Source organism: Anolis carolinensis, chromosome 1, assembly GCF_035594765.1.
Source record: "Anolis carolinensis isolate JA03-04 chromosome 1, rAnoCar3.1.pri, whole genome shotgun sequence".
NCBI classification, from domain to species: domain Eukaryota; kingdom Metazoa; phylum Chordata; class Lepidosauria; order Squamata; family Dactyloidae; genus Anolis; species Anolis carolinensis.
The window spans coordinates 172,876,538-172,894,284 of NC_085841.1; the positions used below are offsets into that span (position 1 = coordinate 172,876,538).

General features: G+C 37.5%; 1 protein-coding gene across 4 annotated transcripts in view; it reads right to left on the minus strand.

The window, feature by feature from the left end:
* The window catches only part of ehbp1 (EH domain binding protein 1), a 305,625-nt gene that overhangs the window by 46,330 nt on the left and 241,548 nt on the right, over positions 1–17,747 (minus strand). For all 4 annotated transcript variants that reach the window (XM_008114298.3, XM_003215191.4, XM_003215190.4 and 1 more), the window contains 4 exons: positions 10,939–11,066; positions 8,229–8,367; positions 7,947–8,053; positions 5,101–5,224 (listed from right to left, as the gene is read on the minus strand). In XM_008114298.3, coding sequence (XP_008112505.2) covers positions 5,101–5,224; positions 7,947–8,053; positions 8,229–8,367; positions 10,939–11,066 — 498 coding nt within the window. The remainder of the gene's footprint in view (positions 1–5,100; positions 5,225–7,946; positions 8,054–8,228; positions 8,368–10,938; positions 11,067–17,747) is intronic.

A 17,747-nucleotide genomic window follows, 5' to 3' on the forward strand; every position in this document is an offset into this window, starting at 1 on the left:
ATGCTCAGCTAGTTACACAAATTACACCTTACAAATGAAAATGATAAAAATGCAATAGCAAAGCAGTCATCTGTAATTTTAATTACCTCTGTTTTCAACACCTTTCAGAAAAGTGTTATTGCTTAACTGACATCCACCTGATAATCAATGGCAGTTGCACATGCATTGTTTCTGTTCCTTTTAGGAGATGTGAGACCTTCTCCTCTGTCCACAAGAGACTGGTAGTAATGAAGACTCTCCAACACAAAATGAAGGGACTGATTAAAGAAGTACCCAATTCAATTTAAGGCAGAGATGGGGGCAAGGATTTTTGAACTGGTTTGGAAAACCAAGCTTTTTGTATCTATCAGTACTGAAATTTATTATGTATTAGATATGCATGTCTTAACGGAGTGAACTTCATCTTACAGTTTGATCTCAACTGTTCAGCAGTGGGTCATGGGAGACTGCAATGCACAATTACTGTCCGGAGAGTTACCCAGAGTGGAATTGTTGAACTAGGGCACTATGAATAGACATAACTACAAGTGCCAATACCAAATTTAAGAAAACCTGAAATGTCAGTGCAAAGATTTCAGAAGTGTTATCCTGTGAAGCCTAATTCAAAGTGCCAGGTATCTACCATGGTCCAAACAGAGCTTCTGAATGATCAGGTACCTCTTTTGCCTTCAATAATTGGGCAACTTTATGGAGTGAAGCCTATGTTTGAATTGCTTGGCCAAAACTGCTTTAGGTCATTCCCTCTACATTGACACAGCCAAGAAGTTACTTTATAAACATATAATGTATTGTGTCTTGTAAAGAACAATTGATTTACGTCTATATCATACACTGCTACGTGCTAATGAAATGAAGGAACCAGGATAATCTTTTGTCTTATAAATGTTGATTGCCCAGATGTAAATTTAATGGAATTTCTCTCTAGTCAGATCAACAATACAGTGAAAATAACATTAAAATAGGAAGAGAAAAATCCCGTATGGAGAAGGACTAACACAGGAAATGTACAGGATATTAGAGAGGGGATTCTTCTCTGAAGCTGAAAAAGCCCATTCTTTCTTAGTTCTTAGTAGTAAACATCAGTTCTTCAAAGAAGATGACATACAGCTTACTGGGCAGCTGTTGGAAAGCTTATGGCAAATACTGAAGACATACAGTTTCTTTTCGATTCCAAGCACTTGATGGATTTTGGATGCTCAGTGTATAGGAGCATAAATGTTTCTCACAATCCTTAAAATAGAAAGTTCAGAAATCTATTGCTTGTGCTAGTCTAAGGGTAAATTTACACTGCAGAATTAATGTGATGTAGATGGGTCCTTAGACATCATTTTAGATAACATGGCTCAATGCTATGGAATCCTGGGAGTTATCGTTTGGTGAGGCACCAGTAGTCTTTGTCAGAGAAAGCAAAATAACTTGTAAAACTACAGCTCCCAGGATTCCATAACATTGAGCCATGACAGTTAAAATGGTGTTACACTGCATCAACTCTACAGTGTAGACTAAGGGTCCACAAATATTAGACTGAGGGTCAACCTAAGTTTGAAATGACTTGGAAGGCACACAAGAAAAACAACAATATTAATTAACTTGATTATCTCATTAGCCAAAAGCAGGCCCACACTTATCACTGAAATACTTTTAAGTTTATGTTAATTAAAATTGTTCTCCATTTTAAATACTGTATTGTTCTTTCATGGTTTTTTCCACTAGAAATAAGATATGTGCAGAGTACATAGGAATTCATTCATGTTTTTTCCAAACTATAGTCCGCCCCTTCCAACAGTCTAAGGGACTGTGCATTGGCCCCCTGCTTAAAAAGTTTGAGGACCTCTGGGGTGGACCATAAGTGTGAAAATCAAGGCCCGTGGGCCAAATCCAGCTTGCCACATCATTTTATGTGGGCCACATAAGTATGTTGCTAGGGCAACATACTTACATGTATACAGTCTTACAATTACAAACGGCTCTTTGAAAGCAACCATAAGGTTGATGTGACCCTTAGTGAAAATGAATTTGACACCCTTGATGTAGATGTACTTTAAGTCATCTAGAGTCATTTTAAAGTCAAACGGTGCTGAGAATGTGTGTGGAATCTACAACTAATTAACCACAGGACAGGGAGGACAAAATAGGCACAGGTGAGAAAGCAATATGTCTATGCTTGCTGATGACCACATGGGCAAAACTGTTCGAAGAGTCTTATTAGTTATCATGTCTGGGAGGGAGGTCAAAAGGGATGCTCTGGCCTACTGGAACCCAGCAACCAGAAGACAGACTCTGGTAGAGGTTTTTAGGGATAGTTTACCAGATACAGCCTTCTCAGTTGAAGAACCTATAGTTCTATTGCTAGGAGAAACTAACAGGTGCTTGATAGCTGAAATGACTACACAGAAACTGATGGAAGTACTTTTAAGAAAGGCAAACAGGACAGTACTGGGTGGGCAAGGAATTGTGTTCAGATAAAATAACAAAATGATGTGCATAATATGCCTTTTAGGTTAGTCAGACAAGATTTTAAAAAACCCAATTGCACAAGAAAAATTTGAGTTCCCTCTCCAAGAAAACCACAGCACATTTAAGTTATCAACTCCTGGATTTTTCCTAATGACATTGTCTATATAAGTAAATATTTAACAGTGTTAGAGAGATCCCCATATGAAAACAAATAGGACACTGTCAGGAAATGAAGGCAGTACATGAAATTATCTCCCTTATGTTTACACTGATCACATTCTCAAAACTCGGGACAATACTTCCCTCTTTGATTATGTCACTAGGTAGAGGTTTTTCCCTGACATTAAGTCTAGTTGTGTCCAACTTTGGGGGTTGATGCTTATCTCCATTTCTAAGCTGAAGAGCTGGTGGTGTCTGTAGACACCACCAAGGTCATGTGGCCGGCATGACTGCATGGAGCGCCGTTACCTTCCCGCCAGAGCGGTACCTATTGATCTACTCACAATTGCATGTTTTTAATTTACTAGGTTGGCAGAAGCTGGGACTAACAGCGGGAGCTCAGCCCACTCCTCGGATTTGAACCGCCGACCTTTCGGTCAGCAAGTTCAGCAGCTCAACGCTTTAATCTACTGTGCTACCGGGGGCACTAGCCATTAGCTAGAGACAATTACAATATTTTCAGATAGAGGAACTGAAATGTATCTCTGTTATTAGTCACATTGACCAGACAATATATAACCTTCACATTGAAGGCTTGTATACTCCGTTGTTTGTTAATATACTCCTATTTGTTTTTCCATATTTTAATGAAAGCTGTGAGTAAGTTTGTACAGAGAAGTAATCAAGCAGGACAGTAATAAACTTTTTATAATGATACACAAGAGCCAATGTAGTATAGTGGTTTGAGTGTTGGACTATTACTCCGGAGAACATATTATTATTATTATTATTATTATTATTATTATTATTATTATTATTATTATCATCATCATTATCATCATTATCATCTTTATTTATACCCCACCTTTCTCCCTGTGGAGACTCAAGGTGACTAACAATCCCACACTAAACAAGTTTTTAAAATGCAATAAAAAGTTGAAAAACAATTAAATAATAACAATGTGGTAAAAACAATTAAAATACAATAAAGACACTTAAAATGGCTTTTAAAATTAATCCCCCTCCAATCCCACCCAACCTCCTCAACATGGTTTGAATTCCCACTCAGCCATGGAAATCCACTGCATCTTGGGAAAGTCACACACTCAAGCCTCAGAGAAAGGAAAAAGGAAATCTACCCATGAAAAAATCTTGCCAAGAAAACCCTATGATAGGGTTGCCCTAGGTCCCAATCGGTCATCAAAATTTGAAGACTCATAACAACAATCTAAAACTTGCAGCCAAAATTAACTAGCCAACAAGAAACAGACAAAAAAGGAGGAGGAGGGAGAGGGAGAATGCCAGAAACATACAGATACAGCTGTATCTATTAATAGGAGAGTAACCGAATATATTTTTTTCAGGCATACATGTACTGAATCAGAGTTTATATATGGTTTTCAGTCATGTCCTATATGGATATACTTACTGATGTTTATAATAAAAAATACTATTAGGAATTGGCTAGATGTTTACTAGAAAACAAAACACTCATAATTTGTACGCATATGTTGCCTCTCCATCTCAGCATCAGAAGTGATTGAACATACCTGACATAATGCTCTGAAGTTTTGCAGAATGGAAATTAATAAGAGCATGTTTAGATGTTTAGTTAACTTCAGTAATTTGCGGCTTTCCAGTATCAAGTCAGATTTTAAAGCTGCGCTGACATTAGCCTGGGGGTTATATTAGGCACACAGATGTATGATGTAAGAACAAATATATTTTTTCCAATGAACATTGTTTATTTTTTTCATTATCAGGAAGGTATTTATTTCAAAGCATACCATGCTAGGAAATCTCATCCCTTTAAAATCGGTGGTAGCAATTACTTTTCGAAAAGCACATATACCATTTATTGTGGGTTTTATTTTTTGACACAAGACAATCTATATGCTTGAATTCTTTTTGACTGTACCAACAACACAAAGTATTACACACTTAAAAAAGCCCAACTTGCCCTGAAAAAATAATAATTGTGGAGTGTCAGTAACCAGATAGTATTCTCAAATTTCAGTGATCTAGCCAGTGGAGCCTTCCCCCATGTACTGTGCTCTGTTTCATGTGGTACATGGTTTTAGCTGGCCAAATCTCCCCCCCCCCCACTGAATCAGTAGAACAGTGAAGATCTTTCTCTCTCTCTCTCTCTCTCTCTCTCTCTCTCTCTCTCTCTCTCTCTCTCTCGCTCTCTCTCTCTTTTAGCAGTGGCATATCAATGAGGCACAGATGTGTATTCCAACTCTGCATGGATGAGCACACTGTTCAATAGTGCTGGCTCACACGGTATCAGGGCAAGTTATCACTTCCCATGAAGGCACTCTTATCACCAGGGCCCAGAGAGGTGGCTGCAAATCGCAGCCTTTTTATTTTCAAGGCAGTTTTGCTGAACATTCAAGCTTCAAAGATTCACACTTCCAAAACTCTATAAGAGTTTGTGAACGCTCAATTTGCCAAAACTGTTTACAGTGTAATTGGGCACCGTACCTGTGTCCATGAGATAGCGAAGGCGCTTCTCCACCAGCGCGGCACGGGTGTCAATTTGCTTTTGCTCATTCTCTAGTGCTGCCAATTCTCCTACAACATACTGACTGGTGTCTTTGAACCCTTTCTGTTAAAGAGAACAAACAACAGGAAGAATACATCACTTGTTAAGTTACGTTTTTCCCTTCCAGAAACACTTAGTAAGGCACTTACCTAAATATCATCCTTGCTACCAAAACAGGAAACACAATTCATGATTCTCACCCTTTTGCCAAATTTTAATATGAGGCATGCTATAGAATAAAATATAATTCCTTAAAGGTTAGATTTCAACTTCAAACCTCTTCACTGACTTTTAAATTTCTATATAATTTCCTTTCGCTCCTGCTTTGCGATACGTTTCCTACATGAGCTCATAGAAGAATCCAAACAAAGTATTTTTATAGCATATCTATGAGAAGCACCGCTTCAACTGCAAAAGCGCCCAAAATATCATTTTATTCTACGTAGCCACTGTTTTTTGATATAGAGAATATAATATACTTTGGAAAAACAACCAAAATTAGAAATGTTGAAAAATGATACAAAAAGTCTAAATGAAGTAAACACCACTTTGTTTTTGTGGTTATATTTTGTTGAAATGCTAATGATACGATTCTGAAAAGATAACAGTAAAAACCTCCCCAGCTTGTTTTTTCTTTCGAGAAATATATTTTGGGGCCAGACAGATGAATGGCTAATTACTGCTATTAGAGTCCACTCCACTCCTGAGAATAGTGACAAAACTGATTTATAGTGCAACCTGTTCAAAAAAAAGAAAAATATATGCACTCCAGTTCTGGTTCATCCCAAACTCACATGGGCACAATTTTTACATTTTCAAATCTTTCATATGATAAATGTTAATCACAATTTAACCAAAAAAGAGATGTTGAAATAGAAAGTGTAAATGTTTAGGATTACTAATGTTAAAACAATCAAGAAACCCAAAGTCTTTTGAAGTTTTCATTTGTCCTAAAAATATTGAATGCTGCTAGTGACTTCATATGGCTTAAATAAAAGTGTGGTTTTTCAGTCTAGGTTCCCTACACAGGTTCCTTTTCAATTCATCATAGCATACAATTCTATGCTGGACCAGGGTTTGAGGAATCAGGGAATTTGAAGGATGCTGCAGCTGAGTCCCTTCTTTGGCAATGAAGGACGGAGCTGAAGTGGGAAAGGAGACACACTTGCATAGAAGCCCCTGAGAGATTTACTTTGTAATCACCAATAAGTCTCTTTGCGGAGCCCAATCAAGACTCATCAAGTGAAGGTTAAAGCTCAGAAGCTCATTTTGGGAATTCAATTGTCTTCTGCAATCTAATCCAATCCAATTGTCTTTTCAAATGGAATGTGTCTGTACACATTACCTTTTGAGGAAAGGATAAAGGATATGGTGTCTCCTTACTACTGCCTCACTTGTTGCTGGATTACATAGTTGCAGGACTAAATTATTCCACTACTTTAATAGTGGCTGAATGAATTGGCATGGAATGGTGTTGCTGGAAAGTGAGGTAAAACTTATTGGGTGGTAAATCTCTCCGAACCACTGCATGGTGTAGAAGTTTTAATATATAATATAGTAAGTGTTGGGTATCCATGGTTTATGGGATACGTCCCAATCGTCATTCACTAAAACAAGCAGCAACACTTCTAAACAAAGCTTAATATGCTTGTCTCATTCCCTGATCTCTAAAATTAAATGCTGTTACGCACATGAAAGAAAAACAAATGTGGGCGGAGCACTGCTAATGAAAGGCAACTGCCATTATTTGTGGTTAATTGAAAGGAATGCAAAACTTTGGCAATGCCAGCTCCCAGGACTCTACAGAACATTATTAGATTAAAAGGAATGCTATGTCAGGATGAAACATCCCAAGAGCTCATATGTATAATTTGCATATATTATATTACAAACTTGCTGAGTAAGACCTCTTCAGCTCTGTCAAAGAACAACTGTTCTTAAATTAAAAAAAAACTATCAGCTGATAAATGTTAAGACAAGTGGGCATTTAGAATAATAATTAAGAGAGTTCACATTCTCTGGATGGTTTCTCAGCAATACCACATATAAGACAAATAATGGACAGCATCAAATGACTATTGTTAAAAAAAAAGCCTCCAGACAAAATAAGAAGAAAAAAGAAAAAAGAAGGAAAACAGAAATAAAACATATTCAGGTCAAAACTTGTTCTTCCTGCTTCTGTCCCGCAGCTGTCCATCAAAAGCTGCTTTCTCCCTGCGGTCTATCAAATATTTCCCTCACAAATCAATTTTACACATGATCAGCCCATACCCCTACTGAGCTGAACCTCCCCGTTAATTAAGTGAAGAAATTACCATATATATTATATTAATGCAAACATCATTCAGCTAGTAATTCACGGCTGATCTGGATAATGGAAAGGTTGAACACCCATTAACCCAAGCCAACAAAATGGGTTGGCTGAGAAATTCTAGCAGGTCTCATGTGACTTTTTCCTCTAACTGCAGCTCTGCGGTATCTGCTATTGTAATAATTAAAATCCTCCTGGTAGATCAATACTGGAATCTCTTTATGGGAAGTGCCCTGATGGAAATGTCTCAAGGAAACTGGAGCTGTGGAACTCTGAAAAATTCATTTTTTTATCTGACAATTATCACCACGCTGCAGACTAATTCAACAGCGCACCCCTCTCACTCTGCTTTGAATGCACTGGAGATTGACATCTAAGAAAACCTAACATCTCATTTTAACAAATAAAGGCACTATTTCCACATACAGTTGAGAATTATCAGCAATCGTGAAACCAGACAAAAAATTAATATACATTAAGCACTTCATCTTCTGATGGCTTCCTCTGAGTTTCAGTTATCGCTGCCTTCTCCTCATTTCCTCTCTTTGTATCTTCCTGTATTGATCTCTGCCTTTTCATCTCTTGAAAAAAAAAAAGAGAGGAAAGGCATGTAAAATTATTATAATACTTGATATTTGTGTATTGAAATGTGGACTTACATTATCTGGTTTTTAATATATTTATTGTTAAATATTATTAAATCATAGGATGGGGGGGAGGGTGCAGGGAGAGTTTTTTAAGAATATTTTTGCCTACCTGGTCTGTTTTCAACATATTGACTGAATGACTGAAGCTGAGTTTTTCTGACTGTAGAATCCTTGCTGAACACAACAGGATTTCTAAAACGTTCTGTTCCTTTTTGTAGCCTCTCAGCACGATGCTCTTCTGTTTCATTCTGCCATAAAATCAAAAAATGTACATCAAATCAATTCATTTATGAAAGTTATAAAAGGGAAAGATATCTTTCAGTTAGGAACTTTTTCTTTATAAAAAGCCACACAACTCAACTCAGATAAAAATGATATCAGAAACCAGAATTAATAAGAATATTTAGTAAAATAAAAATTGGTAAGTTCAGGCAAGCTTCTGCTACTACAGACTGGGATAAGTTAGTATCTCTGGAAATGCAGGATTTAAAAGAAGAATACTCTTCTTTAACTTGGACTTACAAGGCACAAGATACTAATACCAAAACCATGCAGCAGTGGGCATATTGTTCAATATCATCAATATTTTTAAACAGGACAAGTTCTAACCTTTTGTGCACAGAGTTTACCACAGTAAAGAATCCTGCCATCCTAAATGGATATACAGACATGTAAGACAAATATCCCAGTTCTAATTTAATGCCCATTGAGATAAGCCACTAATGGCGGATGAGGAATAATGGGTAATTTTACAGTATAACTATAACAACTACATTTCATCAGCTATAACTTTCCACATCTAGATTTGTAAGTCTGCCTTTTTCAGCCAAGAAAATAATTCCTGTTTTCCACAGCCTCCTATGTTAATACTGGTAACAAATTCAAATGGGTCTATCAACATGAAATATCCCAGAAGAATAGACCACTGTGGTGTGTGGAAACTGCAGATACCGAGGTGCTGTGTACCAAACAAATATTTCATTTTATACCTAATCTATTATTATTTTTATTAAGTGTTTTGAAAGTAAATAGGGAAAGGCTAAGATGCATGACTAATAGCTAAGCCTGCTGAATGCTGAAACTGGTTATCAAAAGCTACCAAGACTTTGCCCTTCCTCTGCATTGAGACAATTGGTAATGAGGGAGTTCTCCAATGGCCTATTCTCTAGCCTCAAGGAGGCCTGGGATACAGAATCCTCAAGGGAAGGTAACAGTTTATCCTTTTCCACAAATACAGAAAGCCTCATTTATAAACGTGTAAACTGCATTTTATTAAAAACACAAATCCAACTCTATGCTGAAAGCTCTAAGAGAACAGATGGGCACCACATATTTTCCCTTACAGCATTAAAATGTTTAGCTCAAGCTGCCCTTTTTGTAGCAGAAGCACAAAAAAGCAAAAAGAAAATAAAACGGCCCAATTAATACCAACGTGTATATTTAGAGCAGGAAGCACTGTTTCTGTCATCTCATCTGAATCAAATCGCCCTAATGGAGAGCTATTTACCGAGTTAACTTTTAATTCCTTAAAGAGCCCCTTACGTTACAGTTGTTTTTCCAACCAAAAACTGCTATGATTTTACTGCTCTAAGAAAAAAAAATGCCTTCTGTCTCTTCACACAACAGCTAGTATCTACAAATGAAACATAGGTCTTTACCAAAATAAACAAACATGGCTAATTTTTTTAGGCCTGGCAACATGTTAAAATATCAGTGCGATTAGCCAGTAAATCCCATTTTAAGAAGCCTTTTTTATGACGAGGGACTTCTGCCACTTTACAAATGTATTCCTCTAAGCCCACTAATTCAGTTAGCCTTTTCAATCCATTGTATTATTCTGAGACCAGCTTCATTTTGCATTAAATCCACTGTAGAAAGCTAAATTGAACGCAAAAAATCAGACTTGATCCAAGCTTCGCTTTGTTCAAAGATAGAGACTGAAAGTCCTCTGCTGCTGCCACACACTTTCATCACCAATTTATCGGAACCGACAGTGTAAGGGAAAAAGCAATGAAAGTCATTGTTTTGGGACTTCAAAGCCTCTCTGTATCTGGGGAAGGAAATCCTTTCAGTCAGCAGTGTATATGCCCACCGCCTGCAGCAGGTGGGTGAAAAGTTACCCAAGAGTGGAGCTACCCCCACAACCATTGCAGTCTTTTCACTTAGGACTAATAGCCATGGACTAATGAAGACGATTAGCTGGGAGGATGTGTGTGTGTGTGTGTGTGTGTGTGTATATATCTATCTATCTATCTATCTATCTATCTATATATCTATGTATATAGAGACAAAGACTGGATATGAGAAGACGGGAAACTGCCCCCCTCCCAGTGTGGAAGTATTTTCCCGTTACCTAAGAAATATGAGACACAAACATATCTTTCCCAACTTCCACCTCAAAATCATTGGAAACTTTTTTTGTTCTATGCAATTGTCTGATTCCAAAGCAAAATAGTGGTGAAAAGAGGCCTGAATGATGGCCTTGCTCTAGTTTATGTAAATGACTAAACTGGTTGCAGGGGGAGTAGGAGAAGGTGCCTCACTTCCTGTAACCTAATAATCCTGTTATTTAGGAAACTGTGGTACAAATGAAAAGCATGAAAACAATGCAGAGACACCACACACTACCCATATGCTGAAGTCACATTTCTCAAAATGCAGGTAAATGTTACGGTATAGTTACACAGACATAAACAGCACTTTTGAGCTGAACTTCATTGTAAAGCATACCATTCATTTCAAGTCTTTCCAAATCCAAAGGGTCATGACTGTTCCTGAATCACCTTGACTGGGACAAAACACTTTATTCAGAAACTTACCTTAAACTCTTGCTCCATTCTGTCATCAACGGTTTTCTGAGAAGCACTGGAAACGGAATTTCCCATCTGTGGCTGAGCTTCTAGGAGCTTCTTCAACTTCAGATCCACCAACTTGCTGTTCTGTTCAGCTAAATATGCAAATACCACAGTGCAGAAGAGAGAGAGAGAAAGGGGAGGAAGAGAAACATGCATTTAGATGTAGAGGCCCTATAACAATGAATTACTCTAAGAGATTAAATGTACATTGCTCTAACTGTGATCTTTCAATTGGAAACTGATTACAGAGTTTCCAATTTTAAATGTGTTCTAATACAGTAATAAGTTGCTTATTCTTTGGGAGAAAAACTTTGTTTTAAAAAGTTAACTCTTGATGTCTGTCTCCTCATGCTTTTATGTGAACTTCACATATTATTAGAACCTCAAAAATGTTTTATATGTAAATTTACTGATTGACATGGAACGTTTATTTTCACCAAAGGCCACATATACACAGATCCATTTTAGATGTGGATCAGCCTCACAGTAGCCAAACACCACACAGTGTGAATTCGGGGAAACATGGGGCAAGGTTACCTTAAGGTTGCCTTGCCTCGGGTAAGCTGAAGTCAGGGGAAAGTCAAAATTCAGGGGCAGAATTTGGACTTTTCCCCAATGTAGGGTCTATGGGGATCGTTGGGCTATTTCCCTAATGGAACCAGTCCCAATTGTCCTCACTGCCATCTTACATTTCCTGGGCTGAGGCAGCTTGGGGACATGGAATGGCAGTCTCCTTCTCCCTCATCCCGTGTCTTTGGCCATGACACTGGTCACAGTGTTCTCTGGTTATGATACTCCATCATGTACCGTGTCATCTGCTAGGGCAGAGGGGAGCACTGGGAAAGGAGCGGGGAGAATAGGTAGGGTTTTCTGAGGCTGAGAGTATACAACTTGTTCAAGTGGATTTTCATGGCTGAACAAGGATTTGAAGCCAGTCTCCAGAGTCATGCTGGCTTCTCTTACCTGAAATTAATTCCTGCTGAATTCAGTTTGAACAATTAAAAATAATCATGCTAACTACCAAGCCCTGCTCTTTTATAAGTTAAAAAATTCTGAATAAGATAATTTCATACATATCCCTCCATGCTTCAGAGATTTATAATATTAAAAACCTACCTGCATGTTTGCAACAAACCTGACCAAATGGACATAATGTTCGTATTTCGTTATGGAAAAAAAGTCAAGCTGAAAAAATATCTATGTTGGTAGCATATACCATTTAAAAGTGAGCAAACAAACATCACCCATAAGCAAAATTTCAAAGCAAAATATTCTATGTAGTTGGTGCCTTAAGTTAAGAGGACACTAAGTAAGGTACATGTATACATGAATCAATCATCAGGTTTTCAGCAACAGCTGAAAAAGACACAATTAAAATGACAATGGCATTAGAATTATTCTTCCAGACCCTCTTTCTTTCCATACCTAGGAGCTTGTCTACCATAGATGAAAGGGCAGTGTTCACAGAAAGCGCTATTACTCAATCTGGGGGGCAGATTAATTCCTCCTCACTAGTTTATAGTTTACCCCCTTCAGAAGGCTCCCAGAACTGCTGGGAGAAGAGTTTCCCTCCAGCATATGCATATGTATACAGTGTTCCCTCACTTATCACTGGGGTTAGGTTCCAGGACCACCCGCAATAAGTGAAAATCCGCGAGGTAGGGACACTATATTTATTTTAATATTTATACATTATTTTAGTAGTTATACACTATTTTAAGTCTTTATCAACCAATTGTGTATTGATAAATCACCTCCTTCTCCTCCCATTGCCACTTGGGCACATTTTCTCTCCCTTTGGCTTCTCCTTCCTCCCTTCCTTAGGCTGTAATTTTTTATGATTTATAATAGTATTTTAGAGTGTATTGAAAAACCGCAAAACAGCGAATCCGCGAAAAGTGAACCGTGAAGTAGTGAGGGGACACTGTGAATCTATAACAAGAAATATAAATCTGTGGAAGCACATCTATTTAAGAAACTGGTATAATTTGACCAAAACATTGCCATACTTGATGCTGCCGCATTTGTACTGATTTTGCAAGATAGTCATAACTGATTCTGGCTGTAGTCCTACACATGCTTACTTGAAATGAAGCCTCACTGAACCAAAGCATAGTACACATGTATAGGGTTGTGCTATTAGATCATGCATGATCAAAATGGTAACTCAAACATCTTGTTACATTCACAAGCCAGATTGCACAGCACTAGTATTATCTAGTGGCTGAAAGACTGAAATAAATCAGGAAGTTTCTAACTCAAATCTCATCTCTGTCATGGATTTGTTAAGCGCGATGGACCTGTGTATGGAGAGGGGTATGGAATATCACAATAGGCTAGGAAGACGCTAGTTTTTAAAGTTGTCATTATTGCATTTTTAAATGCCCAGAGATGTGCAGAGGAACTTATGGGAATTTTTGTTTTCTCCCATAAAAGAACACTCATGATTGCCTCCAGATAGGAATCACTCATCAATTTGCATGGGTAGGAGATGCTATTTGCTGCTATGCTTTAGACAGCAAAGTATTTGGATGGGTCTGAAGAAGCCTATAGCATGTAATTAAAATACTTGAGCTATTTAAATTACTTTTACAATGAACTACTTTTCCCAGCACCTTGGGGCTTACCCCTCTTTTTCTGGCTACAGATATTCCACTCTCTCATTCTCAACTTTACCCTCTTGTCTCTAAAGACTGTCCTGTTTTACAGGGCTCCTGAATGGATGCTGAGGCCATTGTTTGCGATACTAGAATCTCTATAAAAGTATTATTCTTATCTAAAGACCAGGTGTGGGGTGTCATATTTCTCTTTTATTTCTTGTCTCCAGAATACAAGAGTTATAAGAAATAGTTCATATTTCTATCCTCACAATTACAACCTTAATTATTTCTTACCCACTGGGGAACCACAGATTAAAAAACAATGATAATTACACACACACAACATAAGTTAAAAGAATAAATACCAATTAAAAAGTACAATCAATTTTAAAAAGTATAACTTCAATACAAAAGCATACATATTAAAAACAATAAATGAAAACACCATGGTTGAGCTTTAACCTTTCTACCTTCCATGTCTTGGCTTTGGTGTTGAAGTTTGTAATGGTCCTTTTATACTGTCTGTTGCTTCCCGCTATGATCCTCTCCCTAATCTATTACCCAAACAAGCAAGGTAGCAGTTTTGATCTCACTTTGAGTATTAACATCAGCAGTAATCTCTTTTTACTGTCAGAATGGCACTAAAGGCTTTCAATATTGCAAAGGCAGAATAATTGCAATTACTATAAGTTTCTGTCAAATGTCCCATAATGGATCTTATATAAGGCATCCCTAAATAGTGCTTAGTAAATAAATGAGCTTTATATTTAGTCCAAGATGTGTGAGTGTAAAAAATAAGACAAATTGATTATTCATTTCAGTTCTTTTACTCGCAATCCCCACATGCATAGTGATTTGCTGCTTTTTAAATCTTGCTACATGTGGTCTTGACAGGTGGGGATCCAAAGCTGAGAAGCAACTTGATCAATGTCTATCACCGATGCATAATTTGAGTCTGGACTTATAGCTACACATGAAACAGTGATATACGTTTATCCATTGACAACTAGACATAGATTCTCTATTAAAAAGTAAGAATATGACTATCACTACATAGGTTACAGTTTGAAGGGCTTGGTTACTATGGACAAGCATAGACATGCCCCTGGAAAATCGATTATGAGAAAAAATTCTCTCTCTCTCTCTCTCTCTCTCTCTCTCCCCTCCCCCCCTTTCTCTATATAATATACTGTATATAGTAGCAGCTGCAATGGGGTGAGGGGAAAGGAAGCTGGCTCATGATGATGGCACTAGAGAGGAAAGAGTTAACCAAAGCTCCATTGTTCTGCTTTCATAATGATCTTTTCTTCCTCATGGCCTAATTCCCCTTTCCTTCCTCCATCATTTTTTTAAAGGAACAAAAGAAAAGATGAAGACCTGATAGGATGACTTTTAAAATTTCTATAGGTGACTCCTGTGATGGTAACTTCATATATTTAAACAGGAATATATAGACTTCATTCTGGAAAAAAACCCTCAAACATCAGCTGACTTGACCCATCAAATGCCAGACGAGGAAAGTCAAGTCAAGGCTGGGATTTCAAGAGTAACATTCCATTCATGGAATGCACTGCCCCACTTTGGCCTAAGTCACTGCCACTTCAGTGCCAAGTCTTTGTATTCTCCCAGACATTTTAAGGAAGCTTTTTAGATCTTAGTTTACAACTATTTTGCTATTTGGCTTAAAAAAGAACAACATTGACTTCATATATTGCTATGTTTTGCTGTTGGTTTTATCTTGATTTTTAATTTATTATATTGCACATAATTTATTACATATTACAGCACTCTTCTTAGTGAGTGGTCTACAGCTATAACACATACATACATATGTGTGTGTATGTATGTAAGCCATCTGCAGACTTATGGTAACACTATGAATTTCATAAGGTTTCTTAGTCAAGAAATACTCAGAGTGGTTTTGGCAGTTCCTTCCTCTGTAATATAACCTTCATCGCTTGGACTTCATTGATAGTCTCCCATCCAAGTACCAATCTTTCTTAGCTTCCAAGATCAAACTGGATCTGGTGCCTTTAGAGTGTTTAGGCATACATGCATACATACTCATATGATAAATAATAGTTTTAAGCAGAGAAATGAGAACTACAACAGCACAGTGGTCAAGTGAATTATGGCTTGACTGTTCTCTGGGATCCAAACTCATTGGCTAGCCTTAGACAAGTTGATCTCTTCACCTCTTCAATTTGTTGTGTGCTTTGAAGTCATTTCCTATTGATGATGATCCTAAGGTGAACCTGCCACTAGTTTTTCTTGACACTGTTTGTTCAAAGGGAGTTTGTCTTTGCCTTTCTCTGAATCTGAAAAGTGTGACATGCACAAGGTCTCTCACTGAGTTTCACGACCAAGTGGGGATTTACACCCTGGTCTCCAGTGACATAATCCAAGGCTCCAGACATTACACCATTCTGGTCCTCATCTAATTTACAGCAGAGGAATAGTATTATCAACATACTGATATTCAAAATTTCAAGAATTATTGGGAGACATTACATAGTTATATAAACAGATCCTTGCTAGGAAAAAAACCCCTAACCAAATAATAAAGAAAGGCATGAAGTATTTGGGTTGTGATCACTTTTCTCCTGAACACCTGAAGAACCCAGGAGAAAAACCCTCCAAGACACTAACTACCAGCCTTCCTCTCAGAAATAATCAAAATAATCAAATATTTAAGATCTAGTTTGTAATAAATGCATTAATCCTATAGACTTGTAGCATTGCCACCCTGTCTTTTTGTAAAGCTGCATCTGTTAATTACTCAAAGGCTTTCTCTTTTCAATGAATTCTTTCCATCATTATATTCTGAAAATACAGGAACGTGGCTCAGACCAAATGACAGTGAACAATGAAACAATTTTAGATGCATTTTTAAAAGACTAAATTTAAACTAGTTTCCAAAAAGAAAAGGTCAAGATTAGATTAGAATAGGAATGTGAAAATGTGTCCTCAAGGTCCTACTACTACTACTACTACTACTACTACTACTACTACTACTATTTTCAAAGGGATAACATTTTAGCTTTTCCCCACAACATGAAATGACTCCAAGGTTGATTTCTGGGTCAATTTATGTTGAACAAAAAGTCTCTCCTGGGGCTAAAACATTCAAAGAAAGCCAGAAAGGTGGGAGGGTTGCTCATTATACCCCTGGGAGTATTGTGGGGTATTTTTTCTATTTTTTTCCAGTAGCAAGGGGCCTTCAATGATCTGAGGGGCCGACTACAATTATATAAGGACTTATAATAAAGCTGTTCATATCATACTGGTTGTCATGAAAAGATTCAAGTTTGTGCTATTTCACTTTCAAGTCTATATACAGTAGAGTCTCACTTATCCAACATAAACGGGCCGGCAAAATGTTGGATAAGCGAATATGTTGGATAATAAGGAGGCATTAAGGAAAAGCCTATTAAACATCAAATTAGGTTATGATTTTACAAATGAAGCACCAAAACATCATGTTAGACAACAAATTTGGCAGAAAAAGTAGTTCAATACGCAGTAATGCTATGTAGTAATTACTGTATTTATGAATTTAGCACCAAAATATCACAATATATTGAAAACATTGACTACAAAAATGCGTTGGATAATCCAGAACGTTGGATAAGCGAGTGTTGGATAAGTGAGACTCTACTGTACTTCCAAATGAGACAAACCTTCTACAGTTTGAAAGCAAATGGCCAACTCAGTTTTTAGAAGGTTATCAATGTTAGGTCAAGATCATTTTTAAGTAAAAGTAAAGATTTTCCCCTGTCATTAAGCCTAGTTGTGTCCGACTCTGGGGGTTGGTGGTTATCTCTATTGCTCAGCTGAAGAACCGGCGTTGTCCGTAGACACCTCCAAGGTCATGTGGCTGGCATGACTGCATGGAGCGCCATTATTTTCCCACCGGAGCGATACCTATTGATTTACTCACATTTGCATGTTTTTGAACTGCTGGGTTGGCAGAAGCTGGGGCTAACAGCAGGAGCTCATCCTACTCCCCAGATTCGAACCAGCAACCTTTTGGTCAGCAAACTCAGCATCTCAGTGATTTAATCCGCTGTGCCACAGGGGGCTCCCTTTATTTTTAAGGAAGCATAATATACTTTCTTAATTACACACACTGATGCTAGATCCTATAGTTGTACTACAGATACTGTAGGCAAG